The 22,310-nt window shown below is 45.2% G+C and overlaps 1 protein-coding gene across 1 annotated transcript in view; it reads right to left on the bottom strand.

Annotated features, from left to right (window-relative positions):
• SPON1 (spondin 1) overlaps nt 1-21,787 on the bottom strand; it is a 270,084-nt gene extending 248,297 nt beyond the window's left edge. The window contains exons 1-2 of the mRNA XM_057750017.1: nt 21,368-21,787; nt 867-973 (exon numbers count right to left, since the gene is read on the bottom strand). Coding sequence (XP_057606000.1) covers nt 867-973; nt 21,368-21,605 — 345 coding nt within the window. The 5' untranslated portion in view covers nt 21,606-21,787. The remainder of the gene's footprint in view (nt 1-866; nt 974-21,367) is intronic.
• Between the last annotated feature and the right edge of the window lie 523 nt (nt 21,788-22,310).

Genomic DNA, 22,310 nt, shown 5'->3' on the forward strand with positions numbered 1-22,310 from the left:
ATGCCAGATAAAAACGGATTCCAGAACAATGGAAATTTGAGATGAGAAATGGTTACAGCAGATTTGGCCAGGCCTCCTCCTAGGATCGCCCCAATCCTTCTGGGACATGTTCTGACAACTTGCCAGCCTCTTTCTAAACCTCTGAAAGGGGGTGATGTTCCCACCACTTCCCCTGGAAGAATATTCCACCGTGAAATATGACTCGCTGTCAGGGCCTTGCCTTTGAGATTCCCTTTCTTGTCCTGACCTACTTTCGTCTCGCTGTGCCCTTTTGTACAAAGTCAAACGAGGCCTCCCCTGGAGGAGGCTGCTCTGCAAGGACTGACATTTAAAGACCATTACCACCTCTTCAGCTCGGCCCTGCTCATTTAGCCAAGCAAAGCATGTTTAATTCTTTTAATCTTCCCTCATAAATCAATCTCTTCATTCCCTTAATAATCCTTCTCCCATGCTTTGAACTCCCTCCAGTCTGGCCATCCTAAGCTCTTGTTCCGTTTATACTTGAGAATTGCCAGTCAATTGAAAAATGGCTGCATAGGAAAAACAGCTGGGCCTCGGCAGGTTTCTGGGAGCTCCCACCACGCTGAACTGTCTGCTTCCCAAGGCACTGTGAGTCCCAGAAAAGCCTGCCAGGTAGCCAAGCCCAAAGGCCTTAAGGTAGACTTGAGGCATTTGCTGCCTACCGCATTGCAGGTCTTTCCATGGACCTGGCCCACCCGGCCAATGGTCAAGGGAATTACTCAAGAAGTCCTCTCAGATATTTGCCCTGCTCCTTTCCCTTAGTCTCCTTGATCTGCCCACCTTTCACTTGGCATCTACCTACTGGAGCGACGGGGGTCACTGGATAAGCCCAGAAGGGGTCTTACCTGGAAGGTCCCAGCGTGGTCTTCCTCCTTATCACCCTCTCTGTTCTCTTTGAGGGCGATCAGTGTGAATCCTCTGAAGTAGGAGGGAGGGGCAGCTGAAAGCGTCACTGCGGAGACGGAAGAAAGCAGATGATCAGCATAGAACCAGCTGCCTTCCATTTGTCAAGTGGATAAACCTGAGTTGCCCGTCAACATCCCGGATCCGTGGGTTGCAGGGGCCGCTGACAGCGGCAAAAGCTCATTCTGTAGCTTAGTGAACTTTCACCTCCCCACCCAGCCCCCTCTCAGATTTCAGAACCTGCTAAATGCCTAACCTGCAGTCTCACCTGGGAAATCTTGAATCAACCAAGGCTGAGATGAGTGCGCTCTCTCTCTCAGTAACCACAATTTGATATAAATAGTCCCTGGTCAGCAACTCTAGTTTTGACAGTTATCTAATGTTACACTTCCATAGATCGGCCCAAGAGAGATCCAGCTGCTTGCAGCACAAACGCCTGTAGGATGCAGCAAAACACATTTCCTATTTCTTGTGGGTACTCAGCTAGAACACATTCCCAGCCTCCCTTGCAGTTTGGTCTGCTTGTGCCACAGTCCTGCCACTGGAAAGCGTGAACAGACATGGTGCATACCACTTCCTGCCTAGCCCATCCAAACTTTATACATGATTCTCCACTCTCCCTCTCCCATCTCTGCCTGCTGAATGCAAGAGATCCAGCAGAGGATTCTGATGCCCCAGGAAAAGGCTGGTGGAGCCACAAGATGTGAGGAATCTGAGTGTCTGTATAACCACACAGATAATCACTCGTGGACCAGAAACACCCATATTATAAACTGGAAATATATTGTGGGGGATTGTTTCTTACAGCAGTTGGAATTACAAACCTACATTAAACTCTTCCTTCCCACATATTCCCAGAGAACTAGGTATTCATTGAACTCTAGCTCAGGGATCTTCTTAGCAATGATGTCGGCTCCTCCATTTGTATCTCCAGTCTCTTGAGATGGAAATCCTTTGTTGCAATTTTTGCACTGGATTGCAATTCTCTCTTTACCGCCCTTCTCCACTGGACTGTGAGTTAATGCTGGAGAGGAACTGGGTTTTCATTCTCTTTGTATCCCTATCACCTAGCACAGAGCTGGCATCTAGGAGATGCTTGCTTAAGGCTTCTTGAAATGGATGGAAATTGAGGTCTAAATTACTTTACTGCCTACATTAAAGTGCTAAGATTCTTTAAACATAAAATTATAGACTATTAGAGCTATCCTAAGAATCCTCCATTCCAAGCCTTCTAATTTCACAGAAAGGAAACAAAGACACAGAAATGTCAACAGACACCCTCAATGTAGTAAGACCACCCAGAGGCAGACTCAGGGTCTGGTCCTCTCCCCAGTTTAAAGGTCCACTCATTGTTGTACCTACTGAATATATATAGGAATATCTATAATGTGGGTATTCCATAAGTGTTGACTAAGTTTTCGAAATTTAAAAATCAATTCATTGAACCTATAATATTTATGTGATTCTGATAAGCAACCCCCTGTTGGAGAGGGGCATTTAGTCTTCTAGTTTCAGTCCTGAGAATGAAACATCCCAAAAGTCCAAAAACTAAAACCACCATCGAGGATAATGCAGCAATGGTCCGTGAGCCACCAACACAATGACATCTCAGAGAAGGACTTGGAGACACAAAGATTACACATCTCGTGCTGTGATTGGTCAGTTCATCCCACAAAAGTAAAGGTGCATTCTGATTGGCTTCTGATGTTTATAAAAGGTCAGATAGAAAGTAAGGAAGAAAGGATGAAAAAAAGCACAACCAAGTAAAGAAGAGTAAGAAATGTGGGCTGCTCAGCAGTGGCACGCAGAAAATGATGGTTATGATTTCAGGAGAAAGAACTGAGATCTCTGAGGGACAGACAGACAGACAGCTCCACAACAGTCTGAGGTTACCTAGGGTGGGGTGGGGGCCTTCAAGGCCATTCTACACAATTCTGGAGGAAGGCGAGCTGATAACAAAAAGCAGATAGTAAAGGTGCTCTGCCCAGATCGCCTCAAATTCCCTTTTACCATTGTGACATGACCCTGGTGCTGATATGCCTTTGCTTCCAGAGGCCAATACCTGTGGCTCGTTCCTGGAGGACTGGCCTCAGGCCACTGGAGTCTGCTCTGCCTGATGTGAAAGGCCCAGCTCCCTTGCATCAGGTGAGGACAATTCTGAGGGGTACCTGACACCCTGAAATGGTCCTGCAGGATCAGAGCCTGCAGGGCCTCCTGGGGTCACAGCCTGGCAGGGCTTCTTCCTCCCTTGTCCCAGTTCCCCACTTTCTTATTGGCTTCCCCTGGGAGCACTTCCTTAATGAGTCACTTGCACCCAAATCCTCACCTGAGGGTTCGTTATGGGTTAAATTGTGTCCTCCCAAAATGTATGTTAAAATCCTAACCCCAGGTTCCTGGAATTGCGACCTTATTTGGAAACAGTGTCTTTGCAGATGTAATTAGTTAAGATGAGATCATACTGGATTAAGGCAACCCTAAGTCCAAGATGGCCAGTGCCCTTAAGAGAAGAGACACAGAGACACACAGGGAAGAATGCCAGCTGGTGACAGAGGCAGAGATTGGGTGAGGCACCTGCAAGCCAATGAATGGCAAGGACTGTCACCGGAGGCTATGAGAGGCATAGAAGAAACTCCCTTAGAGCCTTCAGAAGAAACCAACTATGATGACATCTTGATATCAGACTTTTAGCCTCTAGAACTGTGAGCAAATACATTTCTGCTGTTTTAAGCCACTGGTTTGTGGTTCTATACACAGGAGCCCTAGGAAATGAATAATACCTGCTTCTGAGGAATCCAACCTAAAACAGCCAGTCAATCTCTGCAGCACAGTCACTGCCTTCAGGCTACAGCTCAAACTCCATAGAATGATAGGCCCACAGACTCTGCCTCTCTGGAGAGCTTCACCACAACCACATTTCCATTGCCTGCCACACTGCATTTCAGTCCTGGGACTCGCTCACTGGCAGTTTCCTGAGAAGCCATATCATTTCACCCTACAGTATTATTTTTTTTTCCATATGCTACTCATATGCCTGGAATGTTGTACCTCCTCCATTCCTAGCAACCTTCTTTAGAAATCAGCTAAATTTTCACCTTTTCTGTGATGTTTCCTCTGATTTCCCCATCAAGATCTGGGTGCTCTTTTTCCCTGGACTTTGTTAAGATTAAAAATACCTACACAGAGGACCCAATAACAGCATTTGCCTCAAAGTATCAGTGTAAAGCATAAATAATGAATGCATTAAGGTCCTTAAAATCATGGTTGGCAGATAACAGGCATTTAATAAATATTAGCTTTTATTATTATCAGGATGAGATGATCACAGTGAATCATATTTTGTGTGTAAGAATTTGTTTACCTATTTGTAAGTCCGTCAAAGGCAAGAACCACATCTCAGCTCAGCACGGTGATTAGCGCAGAGTTGATATGTATTTTTATTTACTGAATCGTGTTCATGGACTAGTAGACTGAGGGTTGTAAAGATGTCGATTCTTCTCAAATTGATTTATAGACTTAGTGCAACTTGCATTAAAATCGCAGCATGATTTTTGTGATATTGACAAGCTGATTCTGAAATGTATGTGAAAACGCAAAGGGCCAAGAATATCTAAGGCAATCTGGAAAAAGAAGGGCAAGGTTCGATGGCTTCTATTTTCAGATATCAAGACTTATGCAGATACAGAAATTAAGCCAGTGTACCATAGCAAGGAAAGAAAAATAGGCCAATTGAACAGTTTGAGGTCCAGATAAAGTTCCACAAATACATGTAAACTTGATTTATGATTAAGGATATACTGCAGAGCAGTGGGGAAAAGAAGATATTTTCAATGACAACTAGGATAACCACATATAAAAAAGTGAATCTTGGTCTTTGCCTCACATCATACACAAAATAAATTGCACATAGATTGTAGAGCTAAACATGAAAAGTAAAACAATAAGGTTTTAGAAAGCAGCATAAGATAAAATGTGAATGACCTTGGAGTAGGGAAGAGTTTTTAAACAGGACATTAAAAAAAAACCAAAAACACACTGACAATAAAGAAGATGTATAAATGGAATGACATCAAAATTTTGCTTATCAAAAGACACGGTTGAGAAAAAGCAAGCCATGGTGTGGAACGAGGTATCTGCAATCCATTTAACCAGAAATTGACTTTTACCCAAAATATATGAAGAACTCTCTAAGATCAATAAGAAAAAGACAACTCAAAGAAAAAAACATAGGCAAATCACATGAACTAATACTTCACAAAAGAAGGTGCCCAAATGACCAATAAACATACGAAAAAGCACTCCACCTCATTTGTCAACAGGGAAATAAAAATTACCTCCACAATAAAATACTACTGCATTTCCACCAGATTGACTAATCTTAAAGGGATTAACATTATCAAATGTTATTAACTAGAATGCTCACACACTATTGATGAACTAAAAGGAGCAATTTTCCCTGGAAAAATCTTTGGCAGTATTTACTGAAGCTGAGCTTATACATACCCTATGACCCAGTACTGTCACCCCTAAATCAACAGAAATGCAGACATATGTGCATCAAATGATACCTATCAGATGTTCATAGTAACATTATTTGTAATAGCACCTTACAGTAAAAAATGAACAAATTACGACTACCTACAACAACATGGGTAAATCTCACAAACATAATCTTGAGTGAAAGAAGAGAGACACAAAAGAATACAAAAAGTACAAGGACATTTATATACAGTTCAAAACCAGGCAGAGTAATCTATGATTCTAGAGATCAGGTCAGTGCTTACAAGTGTGGGAAAAGGAGAGACAGTGCTGATTTGGGCAGGGGGGACACAAGGGGGTGCTTCTGGAGTTCAAGTCATGTTCTATTTCTTGATCTGGGTGCCAGTTGCATGAGTGTATTCAACAAGTGATAACTCACCAAGATGCATGCTTTGTGAACTTTTCTGTACATAAGTTTTGTTTTGATAAGAATATTATTAAACCATGTTTCTGAATGATAAGTATGCATCTTTTTGTATATCTGTGCACAGCACTTAAAGGGCTACCAATAAACTCAGCTTCCCAGAATGACGTGTTCCTGCAGGTTCTAGAAAACTAAGGTTTTACTCTACCTTATTGAATACAATGCAGAAGATGGAGGTTCTAGAGGCTGAACTTGTGTGGTGTTTCAAGCCATAATTATCAGTGGTGATGACTGTGTTACACAGCATAATTTGAAGGAAGAGAGGAGACCCTATCCCTCTAGAGAAGCCTATTATATGACTCTCTCCTGAAAGGAACAAATGTGCAGTGTGACCTGAGTTCCAGCAATGACTAAAGATGACTGCTTGGCAATAAATAATAGAATTTTCTCTCTAATGACTCCTCCCAAGTGCCTCCCAGGAGAGGCCATTAAGAGACCCAGGAAATTCAAGAAAAAAGCTTATGAAGGATTAAAATAAAATTTAAAAAAGGTCCACTTGGAGCCATCCTGTGAGCATATACGGGGAACTGGTTGAAAGCAAAGATTTCAGATTAGAATCCCAGAGCTACCACTTATTAACTGTGTAACCTCTGGCAAGTTATTTGACCTCCCTGTTTCCTCATTTTTTTAAAAAATGAGGTTAATGATATTACCTTTCTTGTAGGAGTGTAGAGTTGACTAAATAAACATTTATCACAGTGCCTGGCATATATAAACGATTCAAATTTGTAAAGGATGATGATGATGGTGGTGCTGGTGATGTTGGGAATGAAGATGGTGATGATAAAGCCCATGATGCTCAGCAAGCTCATTAACCAACAATGAGTTTCAAAAAGCTGGTCCTCGGGGACAATGATTGAGCCTCCAGAGAAAAACTTGAGCAGGTTCCCATGTAGGACCGCTGATGGGATTGCAGCAGAGATCACTGTCTTTGGGATGATGGTCACAGGGCCAGGTTATAGGGATATCTGGGTAAGCCCTTATAATGAACTGGGTTTTCTTGCAGCTCCTCACACTCTAGAGGAACCGTGAGGGCCTCTCAGCCCCTCTCATCCCCACATGATATAGCCTTTCAACATGCCTTACTTTTTCTTGAATACCTCTCACCCTATCTTAATTAAATATTTGTGAATTATTTGTTAAATGCTGGTCTCCAATGATAACTTGTAAGCTCTGTGAAAGTAGAGACCAAGTCTGTCTTGAACTAGACCTCGGGAGACACAGAGAGAAAAGCCCCAGCCTCTGCCTTCTGGGAGCACACAGCCTAACAGCTGGGAGAAGAGGACAAATTGGCAGATATTTTTACAACATACAGTGGGTCTTATGCAGGTATGAATGAAGTGCTCTGGGGTCCCAGAGGAGGGAGCATCTGAGTCTACGGGGGAAGTTAAAGGGGACTTCAAGGAGGAGATGGCAAATTGAATGAGGCATAAGAGTTTGTCCAGCGGACAAGAGGAACACCACCATCTCAGGCAGAGAGAAAGGCATGGTGGGCCAGTCTTGCCCTTGGAAACCAGACGTAAATCTGTATTTCATTAGTTGCAAGCTGGGAGGGAGTCTGTTATAAGAGGCGAGGGGAGGAAGGTGAGAAGCGGGGAGACAGCCAAAATTCTTCAAAGCCTTGCCAAGAAGTGTGGATACCACCCTGGAGGTGATGAGGAGGCACCGAAGGGCTTGTTTAGGGAATGCCATATTCGGACTTACGTTTTAGGAAGATCAGGCTGGAAGTTGTGTGATTAGTGGATTACAGCCTTTCCCCCAAAACCAGCTCAGTGGCAATTGCATCTCTGGCCTGCCTTTTAGTATAAGGACTGATTTTTCACACTGGAGCCTGGCCTCAAATCTCCACCTAAGGTGGAGTTCTCTCCTCCTTATATGAAAACTCCAGTCCCACCTAATTCCCAAATAATTTCCTGGGCCCTTCAAATGCTGGTTTGTCAACCATCTGACATAAACTCCAGTACATCTGCTATGCCTATTGCCATCACTGGATCTAGTCTAGGGCCATCACCCTCCCCACTCTACCTCTGGGTTTCAGACCCCTCCAAACCCAGCCTCAATGAGAAGGTCCTGAATCAGATCCCAATTCCCTGACAAGGCCATCCCCTGCCATATGTTACTGCGATGCCCAGTCATCACACCCCACATATCAACCATAATGAACTTGAGCTTCTGTCTTAACTTATGACATGGGATTAGTTATAAGGACTGCTAGAGCATTACATAAACCATGAGGGTCCCCTCATGACTTTGCACAACTTGTGAAGCTCTGGGCAGCTGCAACTCACATGCATGCCTTACTTAGAGACTGGCAATTCAGACCACCCAGCCAGGAGCAGGCAGGAGAGGATGCTGGTGACAGGTTGGCAGATAGGAAGGCAGGGCCAAAAGTTCAAGGGTGAGCCTCCTAGAATAATGGAAATAAAAACAAGAATAAACAAATGGGACCTCATGAAACTTAAGAGCTTTTGCACAGTGAAAGAAACCATAAACTAGACAAGAAGACAACCCTCAGAATGGGAGAAAATACTTGCCAACAAAGCAACAGACAAAGGATTAATCTCCAAAATATATAAGCAGCTCATGCAGCTTAATACCAAAAAAGCAAATAACCCAATCCACAAATGGACAGAAGACCTAAATAGACATTTCTCCAAAGAAGACAAGCAGATGGCCAACAAATACATGAAAAGATGCTCAACATCACTAATCATCAGAGAAATGCAAGTCAAAGCCACAATGAGGTATCACCTCACACCAGTCAGAATGGCCATCATCAAAAAATCTAGAAACAACAAATGTTGGAGAGGGTGTGGAGAAAAGGGAACTCTCCCACACTGTTGGTGGGAATGTAAGTTGGTACAGCCACTATGGAAGACAGTTTGGAGGTTCCTTAAAAAACTAAAAATAGAACTACCATATGATCCAGTAATCCCACTCCTGGGCATATACCCAGAGAAAACCGTAATCCAAAAAGAAACATGTACCATAATGTTTATTGCAGCACTATTTACAATAGCCAGGACATGGAAGCAACCTAAATGCCCATCAACAAATGAATGGATAAAGAAGAGGTGGCATACATATACAATGGAATATTACTCAGCTATAAAAAGGAATGAGATGGAGCTATATGTAATGAGGTGGATAGACCTAGAGTGTGTCATACAGAGTGAAGTAAGCCAGAAAGAGAAAAACAAATATTGTATGTTAACGCGTATATACGGAATCTAAAAAAAAAAAAAAAAAATGGTACTGATGAACCCAGTGACAAGAATAAGGATGCAGATGCAGAGAATGGACTGGAGGACACGAGGTTGGGGGGTGGGGGGCAAAGGGGAAGCTGGGACGAAGTGAGAGAGTAGCATAGACATATATATATTACCAACTGTAAAAGAGATAGCCAGTGGGAAGTTGCTGTATGACAGAGGGAAATAAATTCGATGATGGGTGATGTCTTAGAGGGCCAGGACTGGGGGGGGTGGGGTGGGGGAGTCGCGGGAGGGAGGGGATATGGGGGTATGTGTATAAATACAGCTGATTGGCTTTGGTGTACCTCATAAGCTGGTATAAGAGTGTAAAGCAATTATATTCCAATAAAGAGCTTAAAAATAAAATAAAAAAATAAAGTTCAAGGGTGAGCAAGTGCATGTGGAGGGGTTGGATTATGCTGTTCTCTTGGATGACTTTCCTCAGTGAATGCTCCCAGCATTCACCAGAAGAGATGAAATACCTCTCATTCCAGATTAAAGATCACGCATATTTAAAGTTGTGAGAGAGTAGCAATGGCATATATACACTACCAAATGTAAAATGGAGGACTAGTAGGACGCTGCTGCATAACACAGGGAGATCAACTCACTGCTTGGCGATGACCTAGAGGAGTGGAAATAGGGAGGGTGGGAGGGAGGCTCAAAAGGGGGGGGATATGGGGATATATGTATAAATGTAGCTGATTCACTTTTTTGTACAATGGAACCTAACACAACATTGTAAAGCAATTATACTCCAATAAAGATCCGGAAAAAAAGGAAGAAAAACACAATGGAGAACAGGAAAGAAAAAATAAAGTTGTAAGGGCTGTAGCTATAGATGAACAATCGATGTAGCTAACAGACCCGGGTTCAAATTCCTCTCTGTTTACTACATGTGACCTTGGGCTAATTATTTAACTTCTCATTATCTCAGTTGACAATCTCCTGTAAAATGGCAGCAATAGTACTTATATTGTTATTATAACTAATGAATATTTGTAATAGTAAGTATATATAAATTTGGCTAAATTAATAAAATATACTTAAAGATCAATGAGTCTCCTAACACAGGGATCATATCATTTCATGTATTTGTCATAAGGACTAAACTAGATAAGGTATATGAAGCACATTGCGACCACTCTATAGATGTTCATTCTTTCCCCCATGTGCTCTCTCATCATGGAATAGCTGGGAGCCAAGGGAATGGGTCCTAAGCTAACCAATATGTGGCTGGGAAGAGGAATGAATGGGAGTGACACTCCTGGGGAATTGGAGATGAGTCAGCCAAGAGAATGTAGCTGGGGGAGGGAAGAAAGTTCTAAAAGACACGTGCTGTCTAGGAGGACGCCCACATCTTCCCTTACTCTGACCATGTGATCTTTGGGGCTGGCAATCACACGCCCCCTTCTCCCTCCTGAAATAACAAGTCATGGAAGTGACTGTGACCCAGATGCATTCTATCTCCATATCGTAATGTACCCCAGTCCTCTGGGTATGTGACTGAAGCTGGCCCAATCAGAATCCTTCCCTGGGATTTTTCAGTTTGGAATTAAAGGGGAAAAGGCTTTTCTTTCAGTTATAGAACTAACTGAAAGACTTTTCACTGAAGCTTGTTGACAGTTCTCTTCCCTGGCATTGGGAGAAAGTTTATCTGCAGCAAGAAAAAATGTGCCAACACACAAAAACACAGCCAAGAGGTAAAGGATGGAAGGAGAGAGAGAAGGTAAAAGAAGGAAATGGAAAGGATGGAGAGGAAAGGAGAAAGGAAGAGGGGGGAGGAAGCAAGAACAGGAGAGAGGGAGAGAGGGGGAGGGAGGGAGAGATAGAACTTTGTTCAAGTCCCTAGATCCATTTATACCTGAAGACAGATCCACCCCTGGACTTTCCAAATATAGGACTCAATAATTCTATTTTTTGCTTTAGATAGACTTTGTTCCTGTCACTTGCAGTAGAAAGACTCCTGACTAATTTTAGAGCAAAGAAAGACAATAATTTTGCCTAGACTCTAAGATTCACTAACAGGCTAAAGAAACAGTATCTGCGACTAAACTGAGGTGGCTGACCAGCAGGGTGGTAGTTAGTCTTTAAATGCCATTGAGGTAACAGAATATCAGTTGACTCCAAAACTATTTTAATTAGATGTCAGCTTTAGAGAAAGATTTTAAGGGATGTCAGAATGCTCTGTCCTAAGCCCTGACCTGCTCATCATTCTTACCAACTTCTTAGATAAAGACTTCTAAGTCTTGCTTGTCAAAATTGTGGATAATCCAAAATTAGGTTATGTGGATAAGTCACTCAGTGACAGAATCCAGACTCATGAATGGTTAACAGCTACTGGGATGGACCCAAACATGCTGGATTAAGTCTAATGGGGAATCATGTCAAAGCTTATGTTCTAGGGCCAGTTTCACTAGTACAGGGAAAGGAGGGAGGCAAGACTTCCCACCAAATCACAGGAGTTTTTTTGCTGGCTGCAAGTTCAGTGTGATTCCAGAATACAACACAGCTGCCAAAAGAGCAAGCATGAGACCTGGCAAGCTTAACACAAACACAGTGTCCAGAACAAGGGAGATAATCATTCGCCATGTTCCATCCTGATCAGAGCACATCTGGAGTCCAAGGTGCAAGGGAATAAGGACGCGTGTCCTGCAAAGAATGGCTGAAGAAATGGGGCATTTTAGTGAGAAGTCATTGTAGCTGTTTCTCCACAAACACCTCAAGGGCTGATATATGGCCAAGGGGAGACATGATGTGCTGGATTCCAAAGGATAGAACCCAGAGCGATGAGCAGAAGTTGCACAGGAGGCAGTCTTTGGCAGCAGAGATGCATAACAAAGTCCGCCCTAGCTCTGCTGATCTGCGAATGTTGTCACCTGGAAGAAGCTCAAGGCTCTTCCCTTCCCACCACTCCACGGCCAAGGCAGGGGAATGCCACCATTGTATTGGCTTTGAGGACATTCCACTGGCCATTGTGTTGACAGAAACAGGATAGGGCAGTGATGTGACCAGGTGCTAAAGTATGTGGGACTAGGAGGCTGGGGGTGGGGCTGGGAGAGACGGGGATGGGGAAGCATATTCACAGAAAAGTGACCACCTTTTGGCCACCTTCTTTTTGTGCCTCACCATTTTGCTTTCAAAAAAAAAAGAAAGAAAAAGAAAAGAAAAGAAAGAAAGAAAGAAAGAATATAGATTCCTGGAATCCAGCCATTTGTTGGGGTGGGGCCAGTGAATATATATATATATGTGTATATATATATGTGTATATATATATATGTATATGAATATATATGTACATTTTTTTTAACTTTCCAAGTGATGCTGACGCATAACTAGGTTTGGAAACCACACAAATGACTCCATAAAGCGCTGATTCCAGGAGAAGTCACTTTAATAAGTGGTGTCTAGGTTTGATGGATTAACAATCCCCTCTGCCCTATTCTCCATGAAATCAGAGTCAGCATCTGAGGCTGGCCACTCCTTCCCTTTGCTCTCTTGCCTGTCGTCCTTGTGCTCCTCACCTCTGAACCACTGGTCATTTCCGCTTTCCACCATGCACATGACTGCCGACCTCTTCCCTTCCAACAGCCTTCACCCTGGACCCAGACCATCTGCCTGCCCTCAGCCTCTGGCCAATGCCCCCAGGGCACCGAGCATCCTTTCTCTCTGCTGCCACCACCTGGAGATCCTTGCCATCTGTCCCCATTTATTGGCCTCACCTCTCTCTGGCAGGAAGAGAAAGGCTCTCCCTTCCTTCCATCCAGCTTTGTTAGAAGGAGATCTCACACTTCTCTTTTAGAAGGGTTCTTGGGGTTTAAATGACACAAGCATTTCTCGATAAATAATGATTTAGTTCCTGTGATGGCCACACACTGTTCTGGGTGCTGGCGATAAAACGGCAAATAAGAAAGGCCAAGTCCTTGCTCTCCGAGAGCTTGTATTCCAGCTCGAGGAGGCAGGTGCTAAACAAGATCATTTCAGAGAGTGATTCAGGGATATGAAGAAAATAAAACCAGGCAAAAGGAATGGGAAACATAAACTGGTGGTCAGAGAGATCTCTCTAGAGAGAGAACATCGGAGCTGAGACTCAAAAGACAAAGAGTGAGCTATAGAAAGGTCTGGGGGAGAGCATTCTAGGCATGGAGAAGAGCATATACAAAGGCCCTGGGATGGGAGTGAACTTGGTGTGTTTGGAAAATTCATAGGGCAGGGGTGCTGCTTTGAGGAGAAGAAGAAGAAAGAAAAGGAGGAAAAGAAAATAAGAAGAAAAAAGGAGGAAAGGGGGAAGAAGAGGAGCATCGGAAGAGCTTCCTGCAGCATCTAGAATCCCCATTCAGTTCTTCCCACTCTCCCACCCCCCACACACAGTGTTTTGTCCTCACAGCCCTTCCCTGTGCTTCCGCCTCTCAGCTAGTCTGTTTGCAAATATCTGAACTGCAACTGTAGACAGGATTCAAGTTATTTCCTGTGGGTCTCATGGACCTCAGCAAATCAGTGCAGGTGAGCAGGCCCCTGTTTAAAGTTTCCTTGAACTTTTCATGGCAGTTTTGAATATTCTGTCAAAGTTAGAAGTGGTGTCTATGTAGAGCTCACAAAGGTTTTCTTATGGTGTTACCTAACTCCTTACCCTTTCCATCCCAGCCTCAACTCCAGCCCAGCCAAGACACCTAGTAAAGATGAGCTGGCCCGCCACACAGAAAGCTTTACCTGATGTGGTGAGCTCTCTGACACTGTAGGTGCTCCAGAGAGGTACATATGACAGGAATCAGACACAACTGCACACCATCAGAGAGAAAACAGAGAGAGGGAATAATGCTTGAGATCATTTGGGCCACTTGCCACTGTATTCAATACATGCACGCATGCGTGAGTCACATGAGCTGTGACTCTGAGTTCCCTTAGCCCATCAGATAGCCAGTATTTTGTACTTGTCACGTCAGAGTTTAAGGAAAAACAAACCAATAATTTTATCTAGTATTCAACCGAGGAAACACTGGTCTCTTCCAATACGGGGGTGGGAGTGGGGGAATAGAAGTGCTGGACTTGCTGAGAAATGTCAGTTTGTGTCCATTCCCCACTAACAAAGCTATCTGCAGAGGCACATAAATAAGGCTAGAGTGAATCTAGTATCTGTGTGATAGTTTATGTACAATTGCAAAGGATTTTTAAGGAATAATTTTGACTTAGGTGATTTTTGCTTTCCATAGTGCCTCTTGAATCTAACCCTGGAACTCTTCCCTTGAAAAAAAATATGTACATAAAATAACTGAATCACTTTGCTGTACACCTGTGTTTACTAACACAGCATTGTAAATCAACTATGCTTCAATTTTAAAAAATTTGATCTCAGCAACTTTAGTAAATTCCACAGCAGATTAAGAGCACTTATTTTAAATTAATCTTAATAAAGCAATGCATGATCGATGGGATCTGGTTTGGGGAAGAGAATGAGAATAGCAACTTCTCTGGTGGTGCAGTGGTTAAGAATCCACCTGCCAACGCAGGGGACACAGGTTCGATCCCTGGTCCGGGAAGATCCCACATGTCGAGGAGCAACCAAGCCCATGTGCCAACGACCACTGAGCCTGTGCTTTAAAGCCTGTGAGCCACAACTACTGAGCCCACATGCTGCAACTACTGAAGCCCACACACCTAGAACCTGTGCTCTGCAACAAGAGAAGCCACTGCAATGAGAAGCCCGCGCATTGCAAAGAAGAGTAGCCCCTGCTCGCCGCAACTAGAGAAAGCCCACGCAGCAACAAAGACCCAATGCAGCAAAAAAAAAGAGAGAAAGAATGAGAATGATAGTCTTCATTAAGACTTTAAAACTCTAAAAAAAAAGAGATTCTTCCGTAAAATTCTTTCCTTTTTATTCTAAATGTGTATCCCAGCGAGTTTTTTTTTTCTTTTCCCTTAATTTCTTTCTTCTCCTTCCCCTCCTTTCTCTCCTCCTCCTTCTTACCCCTCTTTTCTTTCTTCCTCTCCCTCTCTTGCATTTTCTTGCTTTATCTACTTCTTCCTTCATTCTTTCCTTTCCTTGCTGCTTCCTCCTTTATTGAGAAAGAGGGTGAGACAGAACAGGCTACTCTGACATATTGGCCTCCTTCTTCTGCTCAGTACGAACCCCATCAACACACCACATACAAGCGTGTGTGCACACACATACATCAACACTCCTTCCCCTACTGATTCATTTAGCAGGAATATCAAGTCACCTGCTGTGGAAAAGACCCACCCAGACCACCTGTCACTGAGGAAGAGAACATGAAACATTGTTTTCACATGACTGTGCATTAAAACATGTGACAGAGACCGCTAACTGCCCCCCCACCCCAAATCCATTTTCACCTTCATCCTTTTGAAAACTAAATCCCTCTCCCAAGTTTTCACTGGGCATGTGGCTGCTAAATGCTATCTTTCCCAGGCTCCCTTGCAGCTGGGTGTGGCCACGTGACTAAATTCGTAGCAAGGGAGTGTGTTTGGAAGTGCTAGCTGTGACTTCTGGGTCACATCACTGAAAGAAAGCTGCTTGCCTCTACTTCCTTTCCCCTCCGCATGCTGACTGGAACTCAGATGTGTTGGTAGTGAGCTGGCTGTCACCATGCTGATGAGAACAACTCCCTAGAACAGTGCTGTCCAATAGAAAGAAGCTCAAACCAAGGGAAATTCATTTTAATTGTTGACAAGTACCCAGCAGGGATAAATGTAAAACAAGTAAAATTAATTCTAACAATATATTTTATTTAGCCAATTATATACAATTATCACTTTAACATGTAATTGATATAAAATATTATGAATGAGAAGCTTATTCATTTTTTGTACTAATTATTCCACAACCAGTGTGCATCTCACACTTATAGCACAACTCCATTTGGACTAGCCACATTTCAGGTACTGTGACTCATGGCTACCTTTGGACTGCAGAGTACTAGAAGATGGCAGAGCAAAAAGATAAAAGGAACTTGGGTTCCTAATTGACCTTATGAAGCAAGCCGCCCATCCATCTTGGATTTCCCATTTACCTCTTGTTTAAAACCTGTATTTAGGGGTCTCTTTGTAACATAAGCTTAGCCTGTATCCTGACTAATACAAGATGGTATTAGTTCTTTCTTTCCACCACAGAAATTGGTATTGACCTACATCTGACATTCTGTATAACAAGCAAATGGCATGTTTGTAAACACATCAGCAACTGTTGTTCCAGTTGGGTCAGCCAGCTGCATTGGGACAACTTAAGTGTGTACAGAAAGCACTCAAATTTTAAACCTTGAAAAATTCCAACTTACATGCTTTCATTTTTATGTATGTTCTGATTTGTTTGTGTTTCATGAAACTCAAAACAACAATTCCTACAGCTATTAGGCATGTAGCTATGCATGCATCTTTTAATATTTATTATCTATTTGAACTAAATACTTATGAAAAGGGAGCAAAAATTTAAAAATTAAAGTTACCTAATAAAAAAAGAGATGGGGGTCACTTATAATTCATTGCAATTAATCATCAGCAATTCTTAATTTAAAAAAATACTAGATAAGAAATAGTTTATTTAAAAGACCTCATCCAGCTTAAATTTTTCAGATTCTACGTATGTACTTTCCAAACATAATTGTACTGGCATAGTCATATAATATCTGCATGTAAAAATGAAACAGCAGTCAAATTAGGGTTTTTTTTTATTTCCAATTTGTTTCTGTTTCCCCACAAACAAAAGGAATCAGCTAAAGACTGGCAAGGTTCTTCGTGTTTCTAAATTAATTCTCTGGTTTATGGGGAAATGCAATACTGAAGTCTATAAAAAGAAAAATAAGCAAATGTAAATAAGGACCCATCACTTCATACTTTGTGTCCCAAGATATGTCAGTTATTATCTTGATTTATAGTTGCTGTTTTCATTCAGCAAAGACTCACCATCCACAAGGCTGAGGGTAGCTGGGTGAATCCATTCTACTCCTAATTCACTTTATTGAGTCAGTATAGAAGACTGGTTAAGAGCACAGGTTTAGGAGTTAGACATCCCTAAGTTTGTATCCTGACTCCACTAATTATTAGCTGGGTGACCATGGGCAAGTTACTAAACCTCTCTGAGATTTAGTGTCCTCATCTAAAAAATAAAAATAATAAACTGCCCCAAAGTACTGGAAGGAATAAGTGAAATGAGCAGGAAGTACTTAACACAATGTCTCATCTAGTGCTAGCTGCCAAGTATTTTTCTATTTCCAAAATAATGATCTCATAACATTATATATATACACAAACACACACAAACATATATATATATATCCTACTGTATGACAGTTTCTTTTGACATGGATTATTTCTAATTCTCACAGCTACACTGGGGGTGGTGGTAGAAGCGGCCTCATTTCACAGTTGGAGAAACTATGGCTCAGAGAGGTAAAGTTGCCTGCCTGAGGTCACACAGTGAATGTGTGACTGAGCTGGAGTGGAAACAGACTCAGCCAACATCAGAGCCTGTGTTCTTTCCACCAGGCGGAGGTGGGACACTCTGGGACACACATTTCTGTGGCAGTGTGTGCCCCAGAGAGACACAAAGAAAGAGCAGGCAAAGCAGCTTTGGAGGTCTCCAAACCTCCCAGTTTAGAATAAATCCCTCAATTATGCTCGAAGTTGCACAAGCTTTTGAAATCTCGACTGGACATTCTTTCCCCATCAAGTTCCTTGAAATTTCCCTTTAAAGAGCATCTAGGAAAAGCCACTCTCATTAGCCAGGGTCTGGCTTTATTTTCCTAATAAACAGACCTTAGGACAGACAAAAGAGCCTCTTATTTTCAATCAATTCTTGAACATTTCAGCTGATTTTCTTCTACTTGGCTTGAAATTGTGATCTGGGAATGGCTGGTCCTGCAAATTGTCCTCCTATGAGGGAAGCCCCTTGAGGATCCTCAACTTGTTATTTTTAATCACTGTAATCTCTTTTTCAAAGGAGGCCATGGTCAGAAACAGAGCAGGCCTTTCAGAGCTTTCTAAAGCACAATTATTGCAGAGGGAGGGGTATTGGGGGGAAGAGGGAGGGAGAGTAGAGAGATGTGGTGGGAGAAAAGGCCGTCAATATAGTACTAACAACTTGGAAAAAGGCTGAATCATCATCTCAGTTGGATCCTGGCTGTTGAGAAGAAACCCCATGTTTCAATATTTTTGTTAATAGTGACCATTTTATTCTAGTCTAGGATACCTAAAGTATATGCTGGGGTAGAGCGGGGAGCGGCATAGAGAGCAGAAGCTCTTTGGTATACTGAGGACAAAGGTTTGAGGCTGGAAAACAAGCCATTGATTCCAAGGATTGTGAGGGGCCCTAATTCAGGAAAAAATATAAAAGCAAACAGAACACCAGGGGAATGTTAATTTCCACAGTCCTAAGTCAATACCCAGAGCAGAATGTATTAGATTTACTTCTAATATAACTATTCTAAGAAAGTATAAGCCAACAGAAAATGTCACAAACTAGGCCAGTGCCCTTTTCTTCCTGACTTTGAGTGGCGGAATCAGGTTTGCTAATCGCAGAGTATTTATGCAGAGGGCTTTAGCATGGTTCCTGTAAGATCTTTCTTTCAAGATCTCTTAGTCACCAGAAAGGAGATAAGGTGATTGCCCACCAACAGCCTGAGTCAGATGTCACAGTCCAAAAGGCTAACTTTTTAGACTGGAATAACCTATAAGGTGAACGTCTAGTGCTCTCCTGCTAGTCCCAGTTTCCACGTGCTGGCCATGGATACTTAGGCAGTCTTGGAAACGCTCTGTCCAGTGAATTCCAGATGCATTTCTGTCTCAGGGCTAGGGCCACTTGCTGCCAGTGCTCAGCCAAACTGGCAGGATTCAAGTGGAAGAGAGACCCAGTAGGACTCTTGGCCTGTACAGCAGACTAGCCTGAATTAACCAAAAAAAAAGAAATCCTCCCAGGACTTTCCCTGGAGGTCCAGTGGTTAAGACTCTGACTCCCCCCTTCCACTGCAGGGGGCACAGGTTCAATCTCTGGTTGGGGAACTCAGATTCCACAAGCTGTGTGGTGCAGCCCAAAAATTTAAAAACAAAACAGAAAGAAATCCTGCTGGTCCTAAACCGGGAATAGTCTTAGGCAAGCCTAATATGGAGAAATCATCCATTCATTCATTCATTCAATTATTTCATGAGGACCAAGGTAACTGGCAGATTGGCTTGAAGGAGTGCTGAAAAACCTACTTTTACACACACACACACACACACACACACACACACACCCAGAAACCAACCTGACCAGGCACATCCCTCCATTATTAAACCTTTAGGGTCTCATAGCCAACTCAAACTAACATATATTGGGGACCTGCTGTAGCTCAGGCATGCTCATCTTTATACACTCATTTACTACCTACAACTGCCCAGAGTGGTTGGATAAACAGCTGTTTTCAAAAGCTGGGAAACAGGTTCAGATAAATTAAAGGACTTGCACAAGGTCACACAGTTACTAAGCCTGGGTAACTCCAGAGCCGCCCCTTTCCCTGCCACGTGGAGCTGGGGTTGTTTTCCCAGGGAACCCAGGTCCTCGGTTTGGGGGAGGGCTGAAGAGGCGAATAGGATTACGCCCACTTCCCTCCAGTCCACAGAGCGGACTGGCTGCTTCGCAGCTCGGCGGAGAGGCTCTGGCTACATGTAGGTTCAGCTCGCTGGGCAGCCTGGCCAACGCCGCCAGCTCCCCGGACCCGGGCCGGGTGTTCTCCACCCCGTCCCCACCCATCTCCGCGGAGTACCCAGTATCCCGCGACCCATGCGGGCTTGGAGCGGCTACCCGCCAGGCGCTGAGCGCATCCGCTTGCTGACTATGCCCGGAAGCCCGCTCTGGGTAGCTCCAGGTGGAGAAAGTCGGGAACGCGAATCCGGGACAACAGGAGAAGCGTTCTCAGAAGGGTGGCCCCCGTTTCTGGTCGCCTGTGTGGCCCGGGCTCCCGCTGATACTGCCCCCAAATTTCTCCAGTGTTGCTCCCATATCGCTTCCTCCCGCGAAGCTTAGTAACCGGGAAAGCAGGGATGGAAGGGCGGCAGCTGTGGGCCCATTTGCCCCACTAGGTACCCCAAAGCCCTTCTCTTCCTTGCTTGGCCCCTGAATTGACTTATGAAAGGAGAGGGGTGAAGAGACGCGCGCGCCCTATCACTCGCCGCCCGCGGGCCCGGGTGAGGCCAGGCAGGCTTCCTTCCCTGCGCTGTGTCCTGGCTCCCGACTGGAGAATGGCAGCCGCAGCACGGGGAAAAGATGTCTGGGGAGATGATCCGGCCAAAGAGAGGGGCGGTGGGCACTGGAGACGGCGTCAGGGGTCTTCAGGTCTGTGACGGTTGAGCTGCCTGTCCTTCCCCGGGCGGCGCTCACTTACTTGGACATTCCCCGCTCTGCGCTCCCGCCGGCTCTCAGCTGAGAAGCGTAGGGATGGCATCCCGGGGCACTGAGACTTGGGGTTGCCGGAGCCAAGGCCCCGACCTCCCGGGAGCAGGCCTCGGGAATCCGGGCTTCCCTTTCCGTCTTCATCGGATTCCCCTTCCCTGTCCGAAACTATCTAGAGCTCCCTGTCTACTGGGAGTCTGTCCTAGAAATCCAATGTCTTCTCCCGCGCCTGGGACCATCAGAATAATTTGGAGTTCTTTTCAGACACCCTTCCGAAAAGCTGCAGGCTCTTCTCCCCTCTTCCCTGTGCCCTGGGACCAGTTAAGGGAGAAGCCGAAGTCCCCTCTCCTGTAGGGATCTGTCCAGGGAAGCTGGAGTACCGTCCCACTGGGGGCCGGTCGGGGAGAAGCTGGTTTCCTTTCTTTCAGGGATGGGAGTAGGGAAAGCCAGAGTCACCACCTTGCCTGGGACCCGACCAAGAGAAGCCAGGGTCCCCTTCCCTCCAGAGACGGAACTGGAGAAAGGCGAGTTTCCACTGCTCTCCTGGAGCCTGCGAGGGGAGAAGCCAGGTTCCCTCCCAGCCAGGCCAGAGTGACGCGTCATTCCGTTGCAGCCCACGCCCGGGAACCACACGTTGGACTTGGTGGCTGCATCTGCTGGCTGCGGCCCCCACGACGGCCCCGGACACTGGCAAGGGGCTAAAAGGGCTGAGGGCATCCAGGACAGAAGGGCCCTTGCTAGGCTGCGCCGGCACCGTGCGCCTGGGAACCGTGCGCCCTCCTCCGGCACCGCGCGGTCGGCACCCTGCGGGGGCCGGGTCCCATGCCCCCAACACCACGCCGGGCCACTTACCGCGGTAGCTGGTTCCCGGCTTGTAGAAGTCGGGGTCGCCCTCCACACGGAGGCTGAACTCGGTATAGCCCTCGCGCCGCGTGCCCTGGACGCGCAGGATGCGGCTGCAGTAGCCCTCCGACTTGGGCACTTTGTCCAGGGTCTCGTCGGAGAAGGCCAGCGCCGCGGCCAGGGGCAGCGCCAAGGCCAGCAGCGCTGGACTCCGGCTCAGTCTCAGGGGCACCGGGGACAGCCTCATCCTCGCGGGCCCCCAACTTTGTGCCGTGGCCGCCGGCTCGGCACGCGACTCCTGCCCGAAGGGGTCCCCACGGAAGCGAGACCTGGCAGAGCCCCGGGCTGGGAGCGGAGCTCGGAGCCGGCGCTGGCGACCGGCAGACCGTGCCGCCTCGGCTTGGCGGCTGCTGAGCTGCGCTGCGCTGAGCAGAGCTGAGCAAGCCGAGCAGCGCGAGGAAGGGAGGGCGGCGACGAAGGAGAAGGAGGAGGAGGAGGGAGGGCTGATTTTGCCCAGATCCCCGAGCGCAGCGCTGTTTTGTTTCCGAGCTGGCGATTAGTGGCGCGGCCGTGTTTATTTTGCGACGCTGGATTCCCAGGGTCTGGCGAGGAAATCAGAGGGTACCGGGACACTGTGGGCTCTGTCCCACCACCAGGGAGGCTGCTGTCCCAACCCCCTGGACCCTGTGGAGGAGGGTGTTCCAAGGAGGGAAAGGCTGAGAACTAACTTTTGTTGCACACCTACTCTGTGCCTGGCAATATTCTGGGTGGTTTAGTTAGGATATCTTCTCACCTTCTCCATTCTCACTGCACACAATAAACGTGACATTACTTTCTCTCATTTTATAGATGAGCAAACGGAAGCTTTCCACCAGTTAAGGCAGGGTCAGATGCCATGGCTATCTGACTCTATTGCCCATCTTACAGCGTGTTGGAACAAGTCAGACTGGCG

Source organism: Hippopotamus amphibius, chromosome 9 (genome assembly GCF_030028045.1).
Source record: "Hippopotamus amphibius kiboko isolate mHipAmp2 chromosome 9, mHipAmp2.hap2, whole genome shotgun sequence".
Classification (NCBI taxonomy): domain Eukaryota; kingdom Metazoa; phylum Chordata; class Mammalia; order Artiodactyla; family Hippopotamidae; genus Hippopotamus; species Hippopotamus amphibius.